The sequence below is a fragment of the Marmota marmota genome, unplaced genomic scaffold (genome assembly GCF_001458135.2).
Source record: "Marmota marmota marmota unplaced genomic scaffold, marMar, whole genome shotgun sequence".
NCBI lineage: Eukaryota > Metazoa > Chordata > Mammalia > Rodentia > Sciuridae > Marmota > Marmota marmota.
The window spans coordinates 7598765-7624758 of NW_026000241.1; the positions used below are offsets into that span (position 1 = coordinate 7598765).

At 46.0% G+C, this 25994-nt stretch overlaps 1 protein-coding gene across 5 annotated transcripts in view; it reads right to left on the minus strand.

Annotated features, from left to right (window-relative positions):
* Positions 1-6975: 6975 nt before the first annotated feature.
* The window catches only part of Pbx4 (PBX homeobox 4), a 35151-nt gene continuing 16132 nt past the window's right edge, over positions 6976-25994 (minus strand). The window contains exons 1-6 of one of the 5 annotated variants that reach the window (XM_048795118.1): positions 22759-23663; positions 14446-14592; positions 13870-14060; positions 13356-13491; positions 10262-10418; positions 8836-9863 (exon numbers count right to left, since the gene is read on the minus strand). In XM_048795118.1, the coding sequence (XP_048651075.1) occupies positions 9631-9863; positions 10262-10418; positions 13356-13491; positions 13870-14006 (663 nt within the window). In that variant the 5' untranslated portion in view covers positions 14007-14060; positions 14446-14592; positions 22759-23663 and the 3' untranslated portion in view covers positions 8836-9630. Of the gene's footprint in view, positions 7380-8835; positions 9864-10261; positions 10419-13355; positions 13492-13869; positions 14290-14445; positions 14593-22758; positions 23664-25994 lie in introns of those variants that run through there. The other 4 variants (XM_015488908.2, XM_048795119.1, XM_048795120.1 and 1 more) reach the window with 4 other exon arrangements.

The following is a 25994-nucleotide window of genomic DNA, read 5'->3' on the forward strand; positions in this document are numbered from 1 at the left end:
AGGTGCTAAGCAACTCAGTGAGACCCTGCCTCTAAATAAAATACAGAATAGGGCTGGGATGTGGCTCAGTGGCTGAGTGCCTCTGAGTTCAAACCCTAGTACCCACCCCCCCAAAAAATTAAAATAATTTCCAGGCTCCCATATTCCTACCTACATCAGACTCTTACAAATTTTTTTTTGGGGTGCTGAGGATGAAACCCTGGCCTTGTGCACACTAGGTCCACTTCTTAGAGGTTTTAGAATGCATGCAGTCCAAGGGTTAGACTATTGCCCCTGCTAGCCCCCAGCCCTTGGTTCCCTCCCTAGAGGCCAGGGCTGTGATCAGTGTCTTCTTCCAGAAAATGAAGGTAAAATCTCCCTGCTTTTTACACTAACCCACCAGGGAAGCCGGCCCAGCCTTTAGCTACTGTTTGCATTCCACCCACTGACTTGATGAATATTTGTTTCCAATTTTTTGCAACTACAATATATGGCAATAGGTGCCTCGTAACTGCATTCATACACATATACCTTAAGAAAAGTTCCTGCAAAGGGACTGGGGTGTAAAGAATATGTGCATTTTTAATATGAAAAGATTCTGGGCAGCTGTACTCATGGACAGTCCTCTCAGCACTGCCTTCAGGGTCTGCTTCTCTCTCTTAACATGGGCTTGGGGTGCAGGTCAGCCTCCAAGCCCCAGTGTCCTCCCCTGGGGCATGGAGACTTCTTTAGTGTCCACTTGGCTAGCAGGATGAGTTGGGGGATGTCCCAGGGGACTCCTCTGAGTTCCTGTCATTTTTGCAGTTTGCTTGCTGCCATCTGGCTAGTCTTAGGCATATTTGAGCAGCGTGATGCAACACAGAATGTTAGTGACATGTGACTTTATGTACAGAGCTAGACCTGGGAGGATTTCCTTGAATTAAAACACTCCAAGAAGGCCAGCTTGAATCTCGGAACCACCATGGGCATTCACGCCATGGCGGCAGGAGGGAGCCAGTGAGTGGGAGGCAAAGCAGCAGGCCCAGCGCCAGCCTAGTCCTTCTTGGTGTGTCTCCAGGGCCTAGAGTCCTGGCCCCGTGCATCCCACCTTTCCCTCCCTGGGGACCTGCCTGCATCTTTCCTCCACTCGCTGCATCAGTTTCCTCCCGTAGTCCACATCCCTGGCAACCTCTTGGCTGTGAGTCTCCTCTGGAGTGGACTACTGGAGTCTCCAAGTCTCTCCACCTAATGTCCGCCTGCTCTGCAGGGTCTGCGGTCACTTTTTGATCCTGATGGAGCTTCCTTTCTACTTCTGAAATCTGTCTTTTCACTTTAGCCCACATTCTAGCCTGTCCTGGCTTCCAAATTCCCCTCTGCAGAGCAGATCTCTTCCCTGAATGTGACTCATGTCCACTTGTGTGGCAACACCCACGTTGAACTGACCTTCCTTTGTCTGTCTATCCTGCCCAAGACCCAAGCCACTCTCACTCATCGGAGTCCTGTGGCTCCACCTTCAGGCACATCCGGCTCAGTGATGTCTCCCCAGCCAGCCTGCTGCCCTTGACCACTTTCCTCTCCCATCTCCTGCAATCTTTCCTCCTTGCATCACGGGAGCCATGATGCCAAGCTGAGGGGGCACCCACTGAGGCCACAGCTCCCAAAGCACCCACTGTGTGGGCTCTGGCTTCTGTGCACCTTCTTCATTGGGACACTGCTCAACCATAAAAAGGAATGAAGCACTGACACCTTCTGCCTGACAACTTGAAGCTGGAAGATGCCAGACACAAAAGGCCACACGGTGCTGTTCCAGGAATGAGAAATGTCCTCAACAGGTAGATCCACGGGGACAGAGAGCAGATGTGTGCCTAAACTGAATCAGGAGGACAAACACAATTTAAACAGTCCAGTTTCAAGCAAGGAAATAGAAGATACCACCAAAAGCCTGCCAACCAAGAAAAGCCCAGGACCAGACAGACTCTTAGCCAAGTTCTATGAGACCCGCAGAGAAGAACTAATATCAATACTCCTCAAATTACTCCATGAAATAGAAAAGGAGGGAACCTTCCAAACTCATTCTGTGAAGCTAGTATCACCCTGATACATCAAGGAAAGAAAACTTCAGATCAATATCCTTGATGAACATAGACACAAGAATTCTCAAGAAAATTCTGGCAAATCACATACAAAAACATATTAAAAAGATAGTGCACCATGATCAAGTAGGGTTCACCCCAGGGATGCAAGGTTGGTTTAACATACAGAAATCAATAAAAGTAATTCTTCACACCAATAGACTTGAAGGCAAGAATAATATAATTATCTCAATAGATGCAGAGAAAACATTTGACAAAATATAGTACCTCTTTATCTTCAAAACACTAGAAAAACTAAGGATAGTAGGAACATACCTCAACATTGTAAAAGCTATATATGCTAAGCCCAAGGCCAACATCATTCTAAAAGGAGAAAAATTGAAAGCATTCCCTCTAAAAACTGGAACCAGGCAAGGATGTCCCTTTTACCACTTCTATTCAACATAGTCCTTGAAACTCTAGCTAGAGCAATCAGAGAAAATAAAGCATGTCAATTTATCATTATTTGCCAATGACATGATTCTATATTTAGAAGATCCAAAAATATTCCATAAGAAAAGTCTAGAAATAGTAAGTGAATTCAGCAAAGTAGCAGGATATAAAATCAATACCCATAAATCAAATTAATAAAATCAAATACATAAGCAATGAATCCACTGCAAGAGAAATTAGGAAAACCATCCCATTCACAATAGCCTCAAAAAAAAAAAATACTTGGGAATAAATCTAACAAAAGAGGTGAAAGACCTCTACAATGAAAACTACAGAATACTAAAGAAAGAAATTAACGATCTTAGAAGATGGAAAGATCTCTCATGTTCTTGGTTAAGCAGAACTAATATAGCCAAAATAGCCATTCTACCAAAACTGCTTACAGATTTAATGCAATTCCTATTAAACTCCCAATGAAATTCTTCATAGAACTAGAAAAAGCGATCATGAAATTCATTTGGAAAAATAAAAGACCCAGAATAGCTAAAGTAATCCTCAGCAAGAAGAGTGAAGCAGGAGGTATTACAATACCACAGATCTTCATCTATAGTACAGAGTAATAGTAACAAAAACAGCATGGTATTGGTACCAAAATAGACATGTAGACCAATGGTACAAAATAGAAGACACAGAGACAAACCCACAAAAATATGGTTATCTCATACTAGATAAAGGTGCCAAAAACTTACATTGGAGAAAAGATAGCCTATTCAACAAATGGTGCTGGGGAAACTGGAAATCCATACGTAGCAAAATGAAATTAAACCTCTCTCACGCTGCACAAAAATCAAATCAAGTGGATCAAAGACTTAGACACTAGAACAGAGACCTTACACCTAACAGAAGAAAAAGTAGGCCCAATCATCATGTTGGCTTAGGACTTGACTTCCTTAACAAGACTCCTAAGGTGCAAGAAGTAAAATCAAAATCAATAAATGGGATAGATTCAAACTAAAAAGCTGCTTCTCAGCAAAGGAAATAACCAATAACATAATGAGAGAGGCTATAGAATGGGAAAAAATCTTTACCATACATACCTCAGATACAGCACTAATATCCAAGATATATAAAAAACTCAAAAAACTTAACACCAGAAAAAACCCAAATAACCCAATCAATAAATGGGCTAAGGAACTGAACAGACACTTCACAGAAGAAGAAACACAATCAATCAACAAACATGAAAAAATGTTTATCATCTCTAGCAATTAGAGAAATGCAAATCAAAACTACTCTAAGATTTCATCTCACTCCAGTCAGAATGGCAATTATCAAGAATACAAGCAATAATAAGTGTTGGTGAGGATGTGGGGAAAAGGTACACTCATACATTGCTGGTGGGACTGCAAATTGGTGCAACCACTTTGGAAAGCAGTATGGAGATACCTCAGAAAATTTGGAATGGAACCACTATTTGACCCCACTATCCCACTCCTTGGTTTATACCCAAAGGACTTAAAATGAGCATACTACAGTGATACAGCCACATCAATATTTACAGCAGCTCAATTCACAATAGCTAAACCATGGGACCAACCTAGATGCCCTTCAACAGATGAATGGATAAAGAAAATGTGGTACATGTACACAATGGAATATCATTCAGCCTTAAAGATGAATGAAATAATGGCATTTGCAGATAAATGGATGGAACTAGAGAATATCATGGTAAGTGAAATAAGCCAATCCCCCCAAACCAAAAGGTGAATGTTTTCTCTGATAAGCGGATGAAGATCCATAGTGGGGTGGGAGGGGTAGGTAGGGAAGAATGAAGGAGCTTCAGTTTGTGTAAAGGGGTGTGGGGGGAAGGGTGGGGCTGTGGGAATGGGAAGAATGATAGAATGAGACAGACATTATTACCCTATATACGTGTATGATTATGCTATGGAGTGACCCTGCACCATGTACAGCCAGAGGAATAAGTTTTGCCCCATTTGTGTACAATATGTCAAAATGCATTCTTCTGTCATGTATATCTAATTAGAATTAAAAAAAAAAAAAAACCTGAAAAAAATGACCAACTTTATGGGCCGGGGTTGTGGCTCAGTGGTAGAGCGCTTGTCGAGATGCATGAGGCACTGGGTTCGATCCCGGCATCACATAAAAATAAACAAAATGAAGTTATCGTGTCCATCTACAACTAAAATAATATTTAAAAAAATGGCAAACTATATGTATTTTATTACAATAAAAATAGAAAGGAAAAGAAGTTTCCCCCTGAGGCTGGCCCTCAACCCACCCCTCGACTTTTCCTGTGTTGATGATCTTTCTCTCTGGAACCTGACTCACTAGAGCAGGGGGTCTGAATCCTGGGCTGCAGGCACCCCATGGCAGGCAGACAGGATACCATGACAACAGGGACTCAGGGCATGGAGATCCTCTGCTGCTCATGAAGAACCCAGCAAGCTGCTGCGAGGAGGAAACCACTACAGCCACCACAAACAGACCCAGCTGTGACCGGGGCAGCAGAGGGACCATTGTCTTTCCGTCTCTAATCCCCAGATGTCCTGTGAGTTGTGCTCTGGCCTGACCTGTCCCCAGCCTGTGGAGAAGCCTGGGCTGTCCCATCCTAGTGGTTTGGCGCTCAGGAATAGATGAGGAGTGACCTCTAGGATGTGTCTTGTAGAGAAAGGCAATGTATGTGGCAGGACATCTTGGTGTCAAAGTGGGGATGCATCTACCTGGGCACACCTGGACATCCTAGCCTTTTTTTTTTTTTAATTTGAGACAGGATCCTGCTAAATTCTCCAGTCTGGCCTCAAAATTTTCTATCCTACTGCTTTAGCTTCCCAAGTAATCCCCGAATGCCCTCGATATTGCCCATGTTTGAAACCCATTTCTTGACTTTTATTTATTTTTTTTGGTACTAGGGATTGAACCCAGGGCACTTAACCACTGGGCCACATCCCCAGCCCTTTTTTATATTTTATTTAGAGACAGGATCTCACTCAGATGCTTAGAGCCTTCCTAAATTGCTGAGGCTGGCTTGGAATTCACACTCCCCCTGCCTCAGCCTCCTGAGCCACTGGGATTACAGGTGTGCACCAGCCCTTTTTATTTTTTTATTTTGAGACAGAGCCTCATTAGGTTGTCCAAGCTGGCCTCAACTTGTGATCCTCCTGCCCCAGTCTTCCAAGTAGTTGGGATTATAGGCATGCACCACCATGCCTGGCTAATTTTTTGTCTTTTAGAAACAACAAATAGAAGGTGTGGAGAAGGACAGTGTGGGGGTACAGCTGGGCAAGAGCAACCCGAGACCTGGAGGTGGTGCCCAGCCAAGTCTGGGCAGTCCTGGCAGGGGGCAGTCTGAGGGCAGCCAGGGTTCCTGGGGGCTGGGCAGGACTCCGCTGAGGACCAGAGGCAGGGCAAGCCCCTCTCATCTGTAGCAGTCACTGCTTTCATAGTGGCAGGGGCTGAACCTCCAGTTATGACCACTGTCTTTCATCCTCCCTGTCTCTCTCACAGGCCATCGGGATGTCCAAAGCAGCTCAGCCACACACCAGCACCTTGGTGTTGATGCCTGTAGGACTTTTACGCTCAGGGAACAGAGTTAGAATAGAGGGACCTTGAGGGACACTGAGGCAAAAACCTGGGGTATGCTGGCTAATACCTTGGGGTAAGCTGAGGCAGAGGCCCACAGGAGTTCTCCTGGGATGTGTGGACAGATAGAACACTCTGGATAGGGGCTCAGTTACTGGTTGTGGTGGCAGCAGACAAAGTGGAGTTAGGGCCACCATGATACTGTGACACTATCTGATACATGGTTACAGTATTTGCTCCAGGCCTAGCAGCATATTTTGATCCTCATAGCCTGGCTTCACCCCATTGTTGCTCTTCAGTGGTAGGTGAGGAAGCCAAGGCCTGGTTCGGGGTGGAGCTGGGAAAGAGCCAGGCTGAGGAGACAGAGAGGGACTTTCAGGAATTTGATGCCAAGGGTGAAGTCTTGGGCCAGCAGGACTTCATGGCACATGGAAGCAGCTCAGGAAGCTCATCTTCTTCTTCTTCTTCTTTTTTTTTTTTTTTTAATATTTTTTAGTTGTAGTTGGACACAATACCTTTATTTTTTTAATTTAATTTTATGTGGTGCCGAGGATCGAACCCAGTGCCCTACACGTGCTAGGTGAGCGCTCCACTACTGAGCCACAACCCCGGCCTGGTTTATCCTTTTTAATGACATTTCAGTTGAAAACAAAAGCAACAACAGAAAGAAACAAAAACAAACAAACAAAACCACCAAACCAACTCTCAGCAGAATTCAGAGCTCAGGACAGATTTAAGTCAGACTGAACACAAGCACACCCAGGGGGAGGGGGGGAGGGCTGGCACACAAAGAGCAGAGGTGGCCACGGAGTCCCCTCACAAGACCCTGGTAGCTATGACATGGCACCCATGCTGTCAAGTATCACCTGAAACAAATCGGATACTAAAAACATTAAAATTTAAATAAGTCGAAAATTTTAATGAGAAAATTTGAGATAAGTCCTAGAAGAGACAATTCACAGTCTTAACATAACATTACTATTTTTTAAAAAAGTCAAACTGAGGTGGGAAAATGAGCAGCGTTCAGCCCATTTCAAGGCCCAGCAGACGAGTGAGTCGGTCATTGGCTGCATGGCCCAGGAGCAGGGAGCACTGTCACCTGGGGCCCCAAGCTTCTGAGGTAATCAACTGCATGTGCAGAAGAATATGAGTGCTGGCCACCCATGGGGGTTCACCTGGTACCCTTCTGCATATCCCCAAAACTTAATTAGAGGCATCTGAGTTGATGCTGCTGGGGTCTCCAGTGGGTGAGACAATCGACTGTGGGGGGATGGCCCCCTGCCAGCTGCTCCTGGCCTGAAAACACAAAGACTGAGCATCAGAGGGGGCTGCCATAAAGCTGGTGACCACCCAGTCCCCACGTCCCCAGGAAGGTTTAGAATGTGCTGGCAATAACCTCAAAAATCCAGGAGGTGGGGGAAGGAATGGAGGGGTCAGCCCTGGGTCATGGCCAGCTCATCACCTGAGCTGTGCTACAGATGATCTCCCCAGCGGGAGAGCTGGCCTCTGTGGGCTGCCTCTAGGGCCTATGGTAAAGGAATACATGGCATCAAGGTGATGCTGCGATCCCTATGCTCTGAGGGAGAGGGGGACAAGGTCAGGCCTGGAGCTGAGCATGGTCCCTGAAATGTTATGGCAAGATTCAGTGAGGGGAACTCAGAAACCTGGTCAGACACACTGGCCTGGATGGGCAGCCAGGTGAGTAGGGCGCATGGCTGATGGGCAGGGGCTGTCCCCTTATCACAAGGGGTTGGAGGCATCATCTGTGGTGCAAGGACAGCATTGAGCCCACCCAACTGTACATTTGCCTGTCAGCCCCGCCCTCATTCAAATGGATGCACCACACACTGGGGGGCTGCTCTGCCCTTTAGTCTGAGAGCAGCCAGAGGGGAGCACTTGCCTCAGAGGGACACTCTACCTTCAGAAAGACATATAGCACCCGGCATTTCCTCAGGGTGATGAATGGAGGCCTATGTGCCCACACGGGGAGATGACGGGGCAGGGTGTAGAAGGTGCCTGAGACAGGTCCTTACCTCTGTGTGCTGTGAGGGGCGTGGGCAGGGGGCTGTGGCCATGCTAACTAGGATGCGGGCAGGCAGAGGTGGAGGTGATGGTAGGGTATGGCTCCACACCAGGACCAACATTCCCTGCTTACATGGGGGCTGAGAGGACCTGGCCTCCTGGATCGAAGGCTGGGACCCCTTAAACATATTCATACTGTGTCCAAGACACAGGACTGAGCCTCAAGAGTATAAAGAGCAAGACAAGGCCCTGTCTCATGTGCCTCTGGCTGAGCGTTGCCATGGCAATAGAAAGAAGCTGCCCCTGCAGGGCCACAGTGGGGTATGTGCCATTTGGTGCCAGGGCAGACTCCATGCTGGTAGGCATCCTGTCTGAGTCCCCAGGAACTGGGAGTGGTGAAAATCAGAGAAGCTGTGTAGGCAACTTTTTTTGGGTGATGTTGGGGATGAACTCAGGGCCTTGCGCATGCAAGACAAGTGCTCCACCCATGAGCTGTATCCCAGCCTTGCAGTACACTTCTGTGAAGAAAACTCACGGCACGCCTACAATCCCAGCAACTTGGGAAGCCAAGATGGGAGGACTGCAAATTCAAGGGCAGCCTGGGAAAATCAGTGGGACTCTGTCTCAAAATAAAGAAGGTCTGGCTCAGTGGTGTAGTGCTTGCTTAGTATGTGTGAGGCACTGGGTTCAATTCTCAGCACCACATTAAGTAAAATAAAGGTCCATTGGCAACTAAAAAATATTAAAAACAAACAAAACTAGCACTGCTTTAGAAATAAAAAGGGTTGGGGATGAAACTCAGTGGTAACTGTGCCCCTGGGATCCATCCTTAGTACCGAAAAAAAGGAAAAACTCATGGGCTTTGTAAGGCCCCGGATATGCCTCCTTGGTGGGCTCGTCCTCCTGTGTCTATGTGGCATCTTCTGGAAAACCTACACACAGTGGGCCAATCAGCCCCACTTGAACCCTCTTCTAGGTCAGGGGTCAGGACCCTGTGGCCATTAGGGCAGACTGGGGAGGCCCCAGGACCTGAGAAAGGGGCAGGTAACACCTCAAGAAAATTTTGGAGGGTACTGTGGCCACTCAAGGTCCTTGGCTTATTTTCTTCCCAATCACCAAATGGATCTTCAGTGTGGCCACACTGGGCACTAACACCTCATCAGGGCAAGAGGAAAGTGGTGCTGGTGAGAGGCCCTCTGTCCTGGCTAGGCCTCCAGGTAGACACTGGTGGGCCTGAGCCTAGGAGGGAGCATGTTCTCAAGGGGAAGAGCCCATCTTTCTTCCAGGCCTCCTCTGACGCCGCCTGCCACCTTTCCCCACACTCCTCCAGGAGGGAGGCTCCTTCCCCTCCACACCAAAACCCTTACAGCGGGTCCTCATGCCCATTGACTGGTTTTGGTGGCTGCTGTGAATTAACATCCTGCAATGGGCAGAGGTGGGAGCCCTTGGGAGCCCAAAGGAACAGTGTGTACAACATGGACCCTGAGGAGCCGGGCCCTGCGGCAGCTCAGCCCACCTGCGATCCTCACAACGGAGACCATGTGGTTTGGGCACTGCTGTAGATGAGTGGAAGTGGGAGGTGGCTGGAAAGTCGGCCCCATTCTGAGGACCCACAGCTACCAGGGCTCCCTGGGACTGTGCCCCAACCTACCTGGGACTGTAGGCAGTTGCCCCCAGGAGGGGGCTGGAGAAAGGCCAGGGTCCGTAGGGTGAGGAATGTATCCCCAGCACTGGTCAGTGGGAAGGCACCAGAGGAACCTGGAAGAAGTGGTAGGGGTTCAGGCTGAGGATCAGAGCAGGGCCTGGGTCAGCTGAAGTCACAGTGAGGCCTCAGATGGCATTTGCCCAGCCCCACAGTCAGAAGAGACCGGGAAGGCAGTCCCCACATGGCATCGGTCTCCCTGTCTCTGTGTGGTGAGGACACTGGTCCGTGAGGCAGGTGGGGCTCCTTGCCACACAGCTCTTGTCCTTTCTTACTGGTATCAGTGTCTGTGTCCCACAGCACTGGCACAGGCTATGGTTATCTGTTAGTTGGGATCTTGGCCAATGAAAACAGAAATTTCATAATTCAAAGAGAGAAAGAGGTAATTCGTGACCAGCTGGGTAGGGGGCTCCCCAGATGCTGCTCAGGGGCGCTGGGCCCAGCCAACACTCACCGGGGCTAGGCATTGACAGGCAGCTGGCTTGGCTCTCCAGGGCCCTGGCCTTGGTGGCATCCATAGCTGATTTACCTGTGTAAATGGTAGCCTCTTCTTGAAATTTCCCCATGTTCTTTTTATATCGGATTCTTTTGTTGCCAAACCAGTTAGAGACCTGTGGATACACATTGAAGCTGCCAAAAAGCCGCTCAGAGTGAGATATGATGTGAATGGACTGTGTGGGTGCTGTCTCTGAGGTGCCTGTTACCCACTACAGGTGAGTGACCGTGGTGGGATTATGGATGACCTTTACTCCTGTAAGAATGTTTTATTTAATGACTCAGTATTACCTTCTCATTATTAACTATAAAACCTCTATGCAGCCAGGGATGGTGGTACACACCTGTAATCCCAGCAACCCAGGAGGCTGAGAGTCTAAAGTTCAAGGTTCAGCCTCAGCAACTTAGCAAGGCCCTAAAGCAACTTAATGAGATCCTGTCTCTAAATAAAAAAATAAAAAGGACTGGGGATGTGGCTCAATAGTTAAGTACCCCTAGATTCAAACCCTGGTACCAAAGTAAGTAGATCAATAAAACTAAAAAAAATAAAAAATAAAAAAAAAATAAAAAATCACCAAATTATTAAAAACAAATAAAACAAACCTGTATGCATGTGCTCCCTGCTTCTAAAACATTACCACTTCTTTGCCTCCCCTGGGAGCAGGGGTAGTCTTCTCTTGATCCAGGCTTGAGTGAGCACTTGGCTTCCACCTATCTACTGGGAATGTTCCAGAACTTCTTTGTGGAACAAGGCTTGCAGAGAATGGCAGTAAACACTTTCTCATGTTGTCCCCATTTTAACTTTTTTTGGGTACCAGAGACTGAACCCAGGGGTGCTTAACCATTGAGCTATATCCCCAGCCCTTATTATTTTTGAGACAGAGTCTGACTAAGTTGCCTAGGGCCTTGCTAAATTCTGAGGCTGACTTTTTTTTTTTTACACTATTTATTTATCTATTTATTATTTTTTAATGTGGTGCTGAGGATTGAACCCAGTACCTCACAAGTGCAAGGCAAGCACTCTACCACTGAGCTATCCCAGCCCCCTGAGGCTGGCTTTAAACTCATGATACTCCTGCCTCAGCTTTTTGAGCCACTGAGATTACAGGCATGTGCCACTGTGCCCAGCTTTAACTTATTATTATTATTATTTTTTATTTATTTTTTGAGATGTGGTCTTACTATGTGGCTCATGTTGGCCTTGAACTCCTGGGCCCTTACCTGAACCACACCCAGTTCCAAATTGGTATTTTAGAGAGATAAAGAGCAAATTTTCAGTGTGGGTGAATTAGGGAGATTGAACCTCTTGCTAGGCAGGGACAGAGGGCACAGTGACTGGGGGAAAGCAGGTCCCTGGCCAGGGTCTGTCTTCTGCATAGGGCATACCCCATGTGGGCACTCTGTTGTAGGTACAGGTGTGGCACCAACTCTAGAGGTCCTCTCTACCTGCTGTACCTCAGAAGCCATGGACCATCCCTGCCTAGAATCCAGCCCCCTCTGGTTGAGCCAGCTCTGCTATCCAGGCTACCACCTAGAACCCCCTCCTTCAGCTCAGCTCTTTTCCCCTTTTCCCCTAACCCTAAGCCCTTCCTCCCTCAGACCTCCCTAGCCTGAGTTGTTGCTGATTCTGTCCTGAAGACATCCATGGGCCTCAGCCATGACATCACCTGCCTTAAAGGTGCTCTCTCTCCCTCCCTTTTACTTCTCCTGACTCTGCCCAAATTCAAAACCCTCCTTCAACTAATTGTCAGCCATTTGGGGATGCACTGATACTTGGTGGGTGCACCAAAGTGGAAAGAGGCTCCTAGAACAGAATTCTGCCACTGGCAGGGGGGGTCTCAAGGTCCAGGCTGCAGGCAGGAGAGTCCCTGGCATGTCAGGCTAATGCTTTCCACACTTCTGCTTATTTAGACCTGAGACTAATTTTTAGACTAATTATTAGAGCGGCTGGAGTGGCTCTGAGGTCACCTGATACTTCTTAGACTACTGCTCCTGGTGGCTGGCCAAGCAGCAGCCAGACATCAAGCTTCTTTTGGGGCCTTGAAGACCCAGTGGGACAGCCTTCTACTTCAGCTCTGGGCTTGTTTCTGAGGATGCCACAGCAGCACCCAGGTTACCAGTCAGATGTGGCTGGGACCCCTGTGATGTTTTGCTACCTAAATGACCTTGAGGGGCTCCTGAGTGCTCTGTCACAGAGATGCAGATAGACTTAGCCTGAATTGGGGTCTGAGTGTGGTGGCTAAGGGCTAAAAACTTAGCCCCTCTAACTGCAAAGCAGGGAGAGGGGGTCCCAATGTCAGAGGACTGTGGGGACATTCAGTGAGCCAAGTGCCAGCTGCCTGTCATCACTGCTGCCATAGTGGCAGTGGGATGGTGCCTGCATGAGGAGGAATGCCATGGAAGGTCACACTCTGCACACTCAGGCTGCCAGTGAGTGCGGCCTGGTCACATTCACTGCTCGTAGGCTGCTGGACTAACTGTTCCCACTATAAAGTCTTTCTTGGCCTCCTCTGTCCTCAATTCCACAGAGGAGACAGTTGGCCAAATGCCAGGGCACAGGGTCAGGGGCCTTATACTCCACAGCATCACCTTAAAGACCTCATATTCTACTTGTATTGCATCAGGGACCACTTGTATTTTTTTTTTTTTTTGTGGTGCTGGGATGGAATTGGGGGCCTCACACAAGCTAGGCAAGCACTCAACTACCAAGCTATACCCCCAGCCCAAAGAACATTCAGTCCCACCCCTCGGGAACCTCACATTCTACCAGCTATCAATTAAGATGGCTCATACCCCACTGGCATTCCTCAGGGGGCCCTATGCCTTGCAAGGTGCATCTGCATCCCTGTCTCACACATGAGGGGGAAGAGCACCTGCCCAAGTCCCACATTCAGTAGTGTAGAGCTGGGATCTAAGCCCATCTAGAGTGACCTTGAGTCTGGTCCCTCAACTCCTGATCCACACATTTGATTGACTTCCCTTTGTATCCTTCCAACGGGACTAAACTTTCCACACCTTCCAGGTGCGGTAGGCCATGCAGGGGAGGACATCACCTGGGATACTGTGATGCCACCCTTCCTGGCTAGGTCTTCTTTGGCTTCTTCACTGGGGTAAGGGTTGCTCAAGTGGGAATAAAAATATTCATTCAGCACTTCTGTTGCCTGCTTGCTGAAATTCCGCCGCTTATGCCTGTAAAGACAGACAGTCTCAGTCTGCATTGATAACAGCCCCTATTCCTAACTATGCTTCTAGCAATTTACAAACAGCAATCAATACATTGGGTCTTCTTCCAAAGAGATGATATGAGGCCTATACCCGCAGTCTGCAGCCAGAACCTCCAGAATGGTCTTATATTCAAACCAGGGGCTGGGGGTGTGGCTCAGTGGTAGAGCACTTGCTCTGCCTCTGCAGGGCCCTGGATTCTATCTCCAGCACCACATACATGTACACACACACACACACACACAGGAAAAAAGAAAAAGAAAAAGAAAAATCCATACATGCACTGATTCCACTCACCTTCTTGAGGATGAACCCACAGGGTCTTGGGCAGCTGGAATCCCTGACCTGGCATCAAGGAACCTTGAGCGTAGGGTCATCAAAGCCTCACAGGTGCTCTGCTTCAGTTGCATCTGGATGGCGCTGAATTTGCCATGTAGGATGCCAACCATGTGCTCGATCTCCTTGGGGGACACAGGCCTCATCCTGCTCTGCTCCCGGAGAAGGTTGGTGACATGTGCAGTGAATTCACGGCAGGCCTGGGATGGGGACACAGACATGCCAGCCTATGACTGAGCAGCAGGATGGTGTGGGGTGGCAGGTTCCACACCTGACCAGCCACCTGCCAACCTCCATGGTCATATACAGGCTGGTTTCTGAGAAGTAAATGAAAAGGGCTTTAAGTAAAATCAGCCACCACTGTAGTGACCAACTGCGTGTTCTCCCTGTTCTGTGCCACAAAAGAAAGGAGGTTAATGTCCCATGTTTTGCTTTGACAAATGCGCATTCACATGATAGAAACTCTTCCATGCAGAAAGATCACCTGTTCATATTTCTCTAGCTCAGAGTAGTAAATCTGTCGGATCTGGGACAGCTTGGCCCTGTAGTCAGAGTGCTCAATGTTATTGTCATTTGGACAGCCACCTGGTGTTGCTGTGCTGGCCACCGCTGCTGATCCTCCTCTTCCTCTCTTCTCCGGTCTGGACACACCCTCAGCCAGCAGCATGTTATCCAGCCTCATGAGCTGAGCATCGGGGGGATCCTCTTCCTGAATGCCATGGATGCTTACCACTAGATAAGAGAGACAGAGCAGATCAGAATATGTTCCCTGCAGAGAAAACAAACCAAAGTAGGCAGCACTGGTGCCATGGCAAAACATGTCCATTTGGGGAAAAGAAACACTTTGTTTTATTATCAAATTTGATAACAGACACCTAGTAACCCTTGGTGACAGTGGTCCAAATGCCATCTTCAGTAATAGAGCATGGGCTGGGGAGAGGCAGATCAGCTCAGTGCAGCCTGCGTGGGCGGAACTCCACTGAGAGCACAGGGTCAGGGCTGAGCAGGGTAGGTGGGGAAGGTGCCTGGTACTGAGGAGGTCTGAACTCCTGAGCCAAGTCTCCAAAGTACTGGGCAGGAGAATGCATTTTGGATGTTGACATGAATATAAAGGCAAGTGGCAGTCTGGCATTGGCGGTGTGGCTGGATTCAGACATAGAACTGTGTTGGTGGGGGCCTGCTGTGTGCCTCTGTGCAGACTGCTTTTAGAAAGCTGGAGAAGAAATGCTTGATCAAGAAGGTCCTAGCAATAGGGTAGTAGAATGAATCAGACATTATTACCCTACATACACATATAATTAAGTGACCGGTGGGATTCTGCATCACGTATAACCAGACGAATGAGAAATTATACTCCATTATATATGATGTATCAAAGTGTATTCTACTGTCATGTATAACTAATTTTAAAAATTAATAAAAAAAGAAGGTCCCAGTAGGGGCTGTGGTTGTACCTCAGGGATAGACCACTTGCCTAGCATATGTGAAGCACTGGGTTCCATACTCAGCACCACATAAAAATAAATAAATAAATAAATAAATAAATAAATAAATAAATAAAATAAAGGTATAATAAATACAATAACAACAACAACAAGAAGGTCCTGGCACCCACCTGAAATCCCAGTTACCTGGGAGGCTGAGGCAGAAGGATTGCAAGTTTGAGGCCAACCTCAGCAACTCAGAAAGATTCTATTTAAAAAAAAAGGTGGGGGGCTGTGGGTATGGCTCACTGGTAGAGCACCCCTGAAGTTTAATCCCCAGAACCGTTTTTTAAAAAAAGAAGATGATCCCAACAAAGATGGAATAACCTACAGGAAGATTTTTTAAAATATGTTTTTAGTTATAGATGGAGATAATATCTTTATTTTTATGTGGTGCCGAGGCTCAAACCCAGTGCCCCCACACGTGCGAGGCTGGCGCTCTACCACTGAGCCCCAACCCCAGCCCCCCACAGGAAGATTTTAAGCAGGGAAACAAGACAACTGGCCCTGTAATCTGGAAAAGCCAGCTCACTCTGCTGAGAGTGGACCTGTACTAGTGAAGGGCTGAACTACAGGGGAAGCTGTTGAAAAGTGGCAGCCAGCTGGGTGGATGCAAGGGGTCAGAGACTGAAGAACAGCAGGTCGTGTAGGAAGGGCTGGGTCAATATGGGGCTTCAGCTGGTCCTGTGACTGAGCCAAGCACAGATGTCCCAGTGGCTGGGAGGCAGCTCTTCCCTAACTTGGGGGTTTAACAGGGCAGTCTGGGCTGGGGGTGTGTTCTTGAGGTGAACAGCATGTAGATTTGTTTGGAAATCTATACATACACATCTGTCTCCCTAGCTATCTGACCTGGACTAGCTGGAAAACTGACATTTAAGGGATAGGAAAAAAGGAGACAGAAAGAAAATTATCAGATAGGTTGAGAAAAATACAGAAAAAGTCAGAAGGTGAAAAAGCAAGTTTAATCAGCCAGGCACAGTGGCACCCACTTGTAATCCCAGTAGCTTGGGAGGCTGAAGTAGGAGGATTGCAAGTTAGCAAGGTCCTAAGCAACTCAGTGAGACCCTGTCTCTAAATTAAAAAAAAAAAAAGTAAAAAGGGCTGCGGATATGGCTCAAAATAAAAACAAGAACAAAGCCAAAAAGTGGACTTAGTCATTAGGAGAGTACCACTAACTTCTGCAAAAGCAATTGCTGAGGTAGGTGGGGATAGCATCTGTCTAGAAAATTCCAGAGAAATGTGAAAGCAATGCAGTGGGGGGGAGGGAGACACCACGGCAGGTGCTACAGAGTGAGGGTCAGGCCTGAGGAGGGTGGTCTTGTGGCCATCTGGGTCTTATTTGCCTTTTTGTTTTTAAAGAGATGGGATCTGGCTACATTGCTCAGGCTGGCCCCCAACTGCTGGGCTCAAGAGATCCTCTTGTCTCTACCGCACAGGTAGCAGGGATACAGGCAGTGCCACCATGCCTGGCTCTTTGCTTCTTGATGACAGAGAAATGTCTGTGGCTACAGAGAAAGAGGTGGAAGAGTAGGGCACAGCTGTTTCCTGAAGGAATGGGAGACCCCTACCTTCCCATGGGGGAAGGAGATGGTAATATCAAGTGAGTTTTGCCTTTCCAAAAAAACAAATATGTTTTCTTGGAAATGGGCTTTCTTACTACTATCAACTGCTGACTGACAAGTAATCAAACAACAATTCAGTTTAATCATATCTTATAGCTATTTAGTAACTTTCAAGTATCTTTCTTATTTCCCAAAGACCTGAAGAATATTTCTGTTAAAAACTCACTAGTTAAAACTGAAGGAGCACAAGGGATATAGAATAAGAATTTTCCTTAGAGATATTCACTTCAACACTTAGTGCTAAGTACACATACAACAGATTATAAAAGGAAAAAATTAGCATATCTAAGATCAGATCACAATTTTTTTTTTTTAATGGGTACCAGGGATTGAACTCAAGGGCATTTAACCACTGAGCCACATCCCTGGCCCTTTTTAATTTTATTTTGAGACAGGGTCTCACTAGGTTGCTTACAGCCTTGCTAAGTGGCTAAGGCTGGCTTTGAACCTGAAATCCTCCTGCCTCAGCCTCTGGAGCTGCTGGGATTACAGGCATGTGCCACCATACCTGTGATAGTCAAGCCAAAGTGACTCCATTTTGTAACTCCATTTTGTAAAACAACCATGCCAAGTAGAAGAGTCATGACTGGGGCAATATGTTCTTTCCCTTTTGCTATAGAAACTTTTAAGAGGGCTGGGGATGTGGCTCAAGCGGTAGCGCGCTCGCCTGGCATGCGTGTGGCCCGGGTTCGATCCTCAGCACCACATACAAACAAAGATGTTGTGTCTGCCGAAAACTAAAAAATAAATATTAAAATTCTCTCTCTCTTAAAAAAAAAAAAAGAAACCTTTAAGAACACGGAACTACCTAATGGGGCATTGTTTCTGTATCTAGGGTAATGGGGCTCTGTTTCTGGAACTGGGGTGACTAGGCTAATTGTGATTGGCTAAGTGTCCCGCCACCTGACTGCACTCTCCTGCTGTAACTTAGCTTGCTTGCATTGGCTAGACCCCCAAACGTCCCTTTTGTGGTTTTCAGGCTTATAAGGAGTGCCCTTGCAATTGTGCAGGGCTGATCAGAGGAACAGCTTTATGTTCTGGTCAGTCACCACCGGTGTGCTTCAATAAAGGCTTGATTCAATTATATGTGAGTGGTCTGGAAGTCAATTTATGAAACCCCGGGACGATGCTTTAACTATAACATACCCTGCAGAAAACTAAAACTTAATATAGAATAGCAACCTATCCTTTCCCAAATTATGCTTTACTCAAGGTTTCAATAAGCAATATTAAGAAAAGTTAGAAGACTGCAAGAAGCATCTATACACTCGGTTAAATTTTCAAAGCAGAATGGATGGTGGAACATAGCAACAGAGATGGTGCAGATTTACCTAACAAGCACTCAGCAGGGAACATCCATGGTGCAAATTAGCCAGATTGTCTGTTCAACAATTACACAAATTAGAAGTGGCCAAAACAGCTAATGCATGGGATCATGGAATTGGTTAAGTAAATTATGGTAGATCCACAGGAAAATTCATAAGATAATCTGCCGCAGTCTGGCTGCAGCAGAATAATCGGGGGGTGACGAATAACTTGTGTACGTTGATACAGCAGGAGTAGGAGCCGTTTATTGCAGGACAGGAGCAGTATTTATACATTCCACACAGCTTATCTAATTAGCATAAACTAGATACATCAGTCAACCGATCAGGAATCTCTACACCTAATGGCTCGGTTTTGTTACTTCTCAAACCACTCCCTCTGACATTTTGCCAGGCACCATCCAGACTTGTTTACGAACTTTAACATTCCCCTGGCAAAATGCCAGGTGTTATTTTGACTTGTTTACAGACTCTAACAATAATCTTATGAATCAACCAACAACCATATTTTCAAAGACTTTTTAATAACATTAAAGTGCATGAGGTTCTTCTTGTTGCTGTGACAAACTACCACAAAGTTGGTAGATTAAAACGATGTAATGGCAGGGCTGGAGTCGTAGCTCAGCAATAAAGTGCTCACTTAGCAAGTGTGAGGCCCTGGGTGCGAACCTCAGCACCACATAAAAATAAATAAAAAAAAAATAATAAAGGTACTGTGTCCAACTACAACTAAAAAAAATATTGAAAAACAAAACAAAACAAAACAAAACAATGTAACTGCATTATCTCCTAGTTCTGTGGTTCGGAAGTCTGATACGGGTCTCACTGGGCTGAAGTCAGAGTGCCAGCAGGGCTGCCTGACTTTGAGGCTCTGGGGAGAGTCTGTTTCCTTGCTTTTTTTGGCTTTTCAAGCCCTCCCTGGTCTTCTTCCTTTCCTTCTGGCTATCTTCTTTCATCTCAAAGCCACATCAGAAGCACGAGTCCTTCTCATGTAACAGCCCATTATCTGGCCCTTCTCCTGCCTTCCTCTTCCACTTTTCTGCGCCGTTGTGAAATGTCTGGGCCTACTAGGGCAATCTAGAATAGTCTTCCCATCTGAAGGGCAAACAAATGAGAAGCCACTTTCCTATTTTCCATTACAGGTTCGACTGAATTAAGGAAAGGAATTGTCAATCATGGAAAATGTGGCTTAATGAAAGTGTGTGTCCCTGTGTGTGATAAGGGGCTGCTGCTGGGCACATGGATTCTTACTTATCTGTTTAGATATTTATCTATTTATTTATTTATCCAACAGCAAATATCTAAGGATTCATCACAATCAGGTACCACACTAGATGTTGAGGACTTAAAAAAATATAGACTTTCTGCTAGGCTTGGTGGCACATGCCTGTAATCCCAGTGGTTCGGGAGCTGAGGCAGGAGGATCACCAGTTCAAAGCCAGCCTTAGCAACTTAGAGAGGCCTTAAGCAATTCAGTGACTTGGTGAGATTCTTTATTTTTGGGGGGGCCAGGTACTGGGGATTGAATTCAAGGGTACTCCACCACTGAGCCCCATCCCCAGTCCTCTTTTGTATTTTACTTAGAGACAGGGTCTCACTGAGTTGCTTAGCGCCTCATTGTTGCTGAGGCTGACTTTGAACTTGTGATCCTCCTGCCTTAGCCTCCCAAGATGATGGGATTACAGGCATGTGCCACTGTGCCCAGCTGAGACTCTGTCTTAAAATAAAAAATAAAAAGGGCTGAGAAGAATAAAAAAAGAAAAGAAAGGGCTGGGGATGTGACTTAGTGGTAAATTACCCCTAGGTTAAATCCTCAGTACCCCCAAAAATTACACACACACACACACACACACACACATTTCTCCTTTCTGGAGGATAATTTTGAAATGCTGATTGATACTGAATACGTGCATAACTTGTTCTTCAAATTTCTGTTCTGAGAACTTATCATACAAGGACACCTATAAACAAAGACATATTTCTAGGACACATACTTCCACAGCATTTTAGTTGTGAAAGACCAGAACTGCCCAGATATGAATGAATTCAGGCACTGACAACACAACTGTCACGCTGGGGCCCTGTGTAGTTAACTGTGTGCATCTCCTAAGTGTGACATAGAAGAGGCAATCATATGCTACATGCCTTATTTCCTTAGAGTTATATATTTTTGCAGCATAAATGCATTAGTCAGAGCAAAACTTAATATCCCAAGCACATGCACTTGGACTTCACTCGACCTGTATGGACAGTGTCATCTGCCCTTTGTCACTGCTCCTCCAGCCCGCAGCTCCCTCCCTCAGCGCTGTTCGTCCTCCCAGTGCACCAATGCTGGCCTAATTGTGTTCATTATACATTTGTTGCCATCAATTATAGCAAGCTCATTACCTGTGGCTTGTTCAAGAGCAATTCAGATGTGCCTCTCAGCTCCCCCAGGGCTCCTGACTGGCAGGCTAGAGAAGCCGCAGGGAGGCTCAGCTCTATAGGTGGCATTTGTTATGGTAGCCCAGGAAACTAACACAGGAACATAACCTAAGTTGTTTTTAATTTTTTTCTCCTAGTGAAACAAAGATACTGGGAAAAGTAGAAGGCTCAGAATGTTAGCTCAACTTCCATCAGCTCTAGCTTCCCTTGTCCTCAAAGAACCAAAGGTAATAAGACAATTAATTCTTCAAGGGATTCTGTTTTTTTGTTTTGTTTTTTGTCATTCTGAAGATTGAACCCAGCGGTGTGCTACCACTAAACTATATCTCCAGTCCCTTTTAATTTTGAGATTAATAAATTGCCCAGGATGGCCTCTAATTTGTGATCCTTTTTTTTTTTTTAAAGAGAGAGTGAGAGACAGAGAGAGAGACAGATAGTGAGAGAGAATTTTTTTTTAATATTTATTTCTTAGTTTTCGGCGGGCACAACATCTTTGTTTGTATGTGGTGCTGAGGATCAAACCCGGGCCGCACGCATGCTAGGCGAGCACGCTACCGCTTGAGCCACATCCCCAGCCCCTAATTTGTGATCCTGATGCCTCAGCCTCCCAAGTCCCTGGGATTACAGATGTGCCACTACACCCAACTGAAAAGATATTTCTTTAGCAAACACCCATCAGTTTCTGAAATCATGGCTGCCACACACTAGACCCTCATCAAATCAAAGTATTATCATATATACAAAGTTATATCAAATTAATCCTTAATTAAAATACAACACAACTCAAGGTGCTGGAATTAGAACAAAGTATGCAAATTATTTTCATCTTAATATTCTTGCATGTTTGGTAATTAAAGGTCTGCAATTCTGTAATAAACTACATGATCACTTCTTAGTCTTTTGGCTAAAATCAAGTATAAACTACCACATGAACTGCTGACAGAGTAAAAATGATGTGCAGTTTTTTAGGCTTGTTTTCCTGGGCTCTTTTCCTTGCTTGTGTCAGCTTCAAGGGAAAAGGAAAAGACATCAAGGTGCAGTAATAGAAAACACAGCCGGGTCAAATAACTGGAAAAATGAGTCCATCCTCTCCACGGGGGATTTGCAAACTTTTAAGAGCCACAGAAAAGAAAAGCAGCACTGCTGAGCACAGTGGCACACATCTTTAATCCCCGCGACTCGGGAGGCTGAGGCAGAATGAGGATCACAAGTTCAAGGCCAGTCTGAGCAATTTAGTGAGACCCTGTGTCAAAATTAAAAACGAAATGGGCTGGGGATGTAGTTCAGTGGTACAGCACTCCACGGTTCATCCCCAGTACCACCAAAAAAGAAAGAAAACTAATGGGAGCCATGAGAAAAAGTCTAGAAGCTTCAAAACTGGGCTATAGTCACTGCAAGGTGTGGCCTTTATTTAGCTGAGTCTTTTGGGGGTGGAGAGAGTGAGAGGCCAATCTCCAGTCTGTGAATTAAAGGTCGTCAGGTCAGCTGATACCCTCACAACTCCTAAGGAAACTGTCCAAGGACCTGATGTGAATGATGTTCTAGATTGGACTGCTGAGTATTTTCTGATAAATTCACTGGTATCCACTGTCTGCCAAGCACATGATAGATCAGGGACATGGTGTGTGCTGCCAGAAAATGTTACTTTACAAGAACAAAGTAGTTCCAGCTGGGTGCAGTGGTGCACGCCTGTAATCCCAGTGATTGGGAGGGCTGAGGTAGAGAATCACAAGTTTGAGGGATGCCTTGGCAACTTAGTAAGACACTGTCTCAAAAAAAAAAAAAAAAAAAGAGGGGGTTGGGGATGTAGCAGTGGTAAAATCCTAGGTTTAAATCCCAGCTCCAAAACATGGTAGGAAACATACAGAATATACCACCCAACAAAGGAGTTCCCAGTACAATTAGTGTATACTATGGCCTTAAGGCAAAAACAAATCCTAGAGAGGGCCTCTATTAACACCATTAGTCCTTAAGCTGATAACACCTTTACTGAGATATACTTGCTACACAGCCTCCCACTTAAAGCAAATAAAAGCCTTTTACCTTATTTGCAAGACTGCTGCCACCACCATCTGACACATCCACCTTCCTGGATGGGGTGGTGTAATTGCTGCCTGGAGGGACCACTGCTCCAGTCTACAAATCCCCTGAGCTACTTGGCAGGTTATATCAGAGTCTTGAATTATGAGTCATTAGACTGGGGGCCAGGAAAGGACATCTGGAAAATAACTCCCCAGCTCCAGGGAATCCACTCTTAGAAAAGTCCTAAAGAAAATGGATACAGCCAATAAGAAGGGGATCTGAGTATCAGAAGTCACATGCTGGCCCAAAGCGTAACTACTGGGACAGGAAGAAGGTCCTATGAGCACCGCGAGGTCTCCATTAGGAGGCTGAACCTACAGATCACAAGCTTGCAGCTGTAACAGATCTGACTAGCTGATGAGGAAGGGAAGCGAGATAGTTGCTTGTGCCTGCCAACCACTAACAAGGCCAGCACCAGCAGTCAGGAAGTAACAGGGTGTTCCTTGTTATGAACTATTTACACTTCTCTGCAAGGAGCTTACTCGACTCCCACAGCATAGCAAGGGTTCATAGCAAGACACGATGAACACAGAACTGACCCAACTGAAACCTGGATGTATGCTTGGGATCAGTACAGGGGGCAGTCACAGCACAGGAAGACAAAGCAGTCTCCAGAATAGTTGACAGCTCTTAAAGGGGCCTCTGGTATTCAGCCCCACACAAAGTGGCACCTAAGTTCATATGGAGGGAAAGCCTGATCTGCATCAACATGTGAGAATGTTCTGTTCTCATGTCAAACACCACTGTTTGAATCCAGACCATGCCTCAGTCCTCAGAAGGAACAACAATGTGACTGTCAACCTCAAGTCCAACACTTCTGAATTCTGCAAGGCACCTAGCCTCAAGGTTTCGGCAGAGACTGTGGCCAGCATCTGGTCCTCTTAACTATATTTGAAGTTCTCTCACAAGGAGAACTTTTTGGTGTCTTCTGGACACCTAGAAGGAGAGCTGTTTCTGGGAAGGAGGATTTGGGAGACAGGGCTCATGCAGGTACAGGACCACTGTCTGCAGGCCATCATGCAGAATGCTGAAGCACTAGCAGCCAGTGCTGTCAGTGGCTTGAAGGCAAACTTGCTTAAAACCAAATTATTGCTAGTGAGAGGCTTGTGTGTGTGTCCCTAAGAAAGCTGAACTTTTGTGTTTCCATTTGCTGGAAGCTATAACATTTGTTCCTAGGTCACCAGACATTCATACACATGAGACAGGCATCTGAGTCGGGGTAGAGAAGTTCCAAGCATCACAGCCTAGCAGACTAGGGGGTGTCTGTGGAGGACAAGTTGGTGCTGGGTATCATTCCAAAAGGGGTCACAAGGAAGCTGTCAGCAGCTGTGGCCTGGGGGTGGGCATGGGGCCAGAGAGAGGGATATGTGAGTAGAGGTGTACCTAGGGGTGAGGGTGGGAGGGAGACCAATTAAGCAAATACACTGAGGATAAGAGAACTGGGGTTCTCTTTGCTGGAGAAAGGAGTTACAGACTGGGAAAGAGGAAAAACAGAATGAACACTGCAGTGGTGAACCAGAATTAAAGATATTAGAACAAATACAGTTTCAATGTATACAGATATATAAAAATAGATGTGTGTACATATACATATCACCCACAATACTCCTCAGCTCTGTGTCCTGTGTCTGGAAGTAGCGACACCCTGAGAACAATAAGCACATACAGGACCAAGATCTACTCTAAATGTAGCCAGGGCTCCTTGGAGAAGTAGCTGATGCCAGTTGGGTCAGAGAAAACAGAAAATAGGAGCCTGGCAAATGTAATGGCCACCAGTAAGGAAGTGCTCAAAGGATGATGCAGATGGGTCAGAAGGACAAGAAGCCAGCTTGAAGGGGCTCCCACTAGTCAAATGTGGGGCAATTGAGCATCAAAGTAAATGATGATGATACCTGACTCTGAAAAAACAGGTCTCTGAATCCATCCTGATACAAAATAAATGATTAAACAAAAAAGTTAATGAGGAATGGAGTCTTTACATCGTCTCAGAGCTTCCGATAGAATACCTATTACAAAGAAAAAGGGAAAACTTTAAAAAGAAGTCTGGCCAGGTATGGTGGCACACACCTATAATCCCAGCTACTTGGGAGGCTGAGGCAGAAGGACTGCAAGTTCAAGGTCAGCCTCAGCAACTTAGTACGACCCTGTCTCAAATTAATAAAAAGGACTGGGGATGTAGCCCAGTGGTAGAGCACTTGCCTAGCATATGCAAAGCCCTGGATTCAATTACCAGTAAAGTATGTGCGTGCGCGTGCACACACACACACACACACAGAGAAATGAAAAGCAAATAAAAAGGAATTCTTCCAGTTTCCAGTTTAGATCTTGTGGTCTCTAGGGAAACAGTTAGGATGGAGGAAGGCAGATGTCTACATCTGGAATTGTGAGCAGGACATGAAGTAAATAATGGATAATTGTTTTGCTGCATCAACATTCCTGACTGACGGCTTTGAGCTGGAGCTAAGGACAGAATGGTGCAAAGCCTCTTACTTTTCTTGTGCTTTGGACAAGAGAGGAAGAAAATATCTTTTTCCTAGACTTGCCAATAGTACCCTTAAGCAATTAGTTTCAATTCTCAATTCCTTATCAGCTAATTTTGGATAGAATACAGTGGAAATATTTGGCATTCAATGGGTTACAGAAATAGCATTAGTGAATTCATTTAGAGAGCTCTTTCATTTATTCAGGCGACAACTGTACACCTTACTTTAGCCCAACTGTCATTTTGGGATTACATCAACTCTACATTGCAAAGCAGACAATATTAGCAGCATATGATATTTCTCCACTATGTTAAAATTTTCATCTTCAGGTGACTGAAAGTACAAGATGCTGAACTTCATGTTCCTGTCCATCCCTATAAGGCTATGGAGGCTGCTATGATTTGGAAAGTGTCCCCCAAAGGCTTTGTCCCCTGTGGTGCTACTGGGAGAGACGGGAGTTAGTTGGTAATCTTCTGGTCTTATGGAGGTGGGAGGGTGACCCTGAAAGGGATATTGAAATCTTGTCCCATCCTTTCTCTCTGCTTGCCAACTGCTATGAGGTGAGTGATTTCCTCTGACATAGTCTCCCACCATGATGTGCTGCTTTGCCACAGGTCCAAAAGCAACAGGGCCAACTAAACATGAAATGAAACCTCTGAAGCTGTGAGCCAAAATAATCCTTTCTTTTTCTTTTTTTTTTTTTTTTTTTTTTGG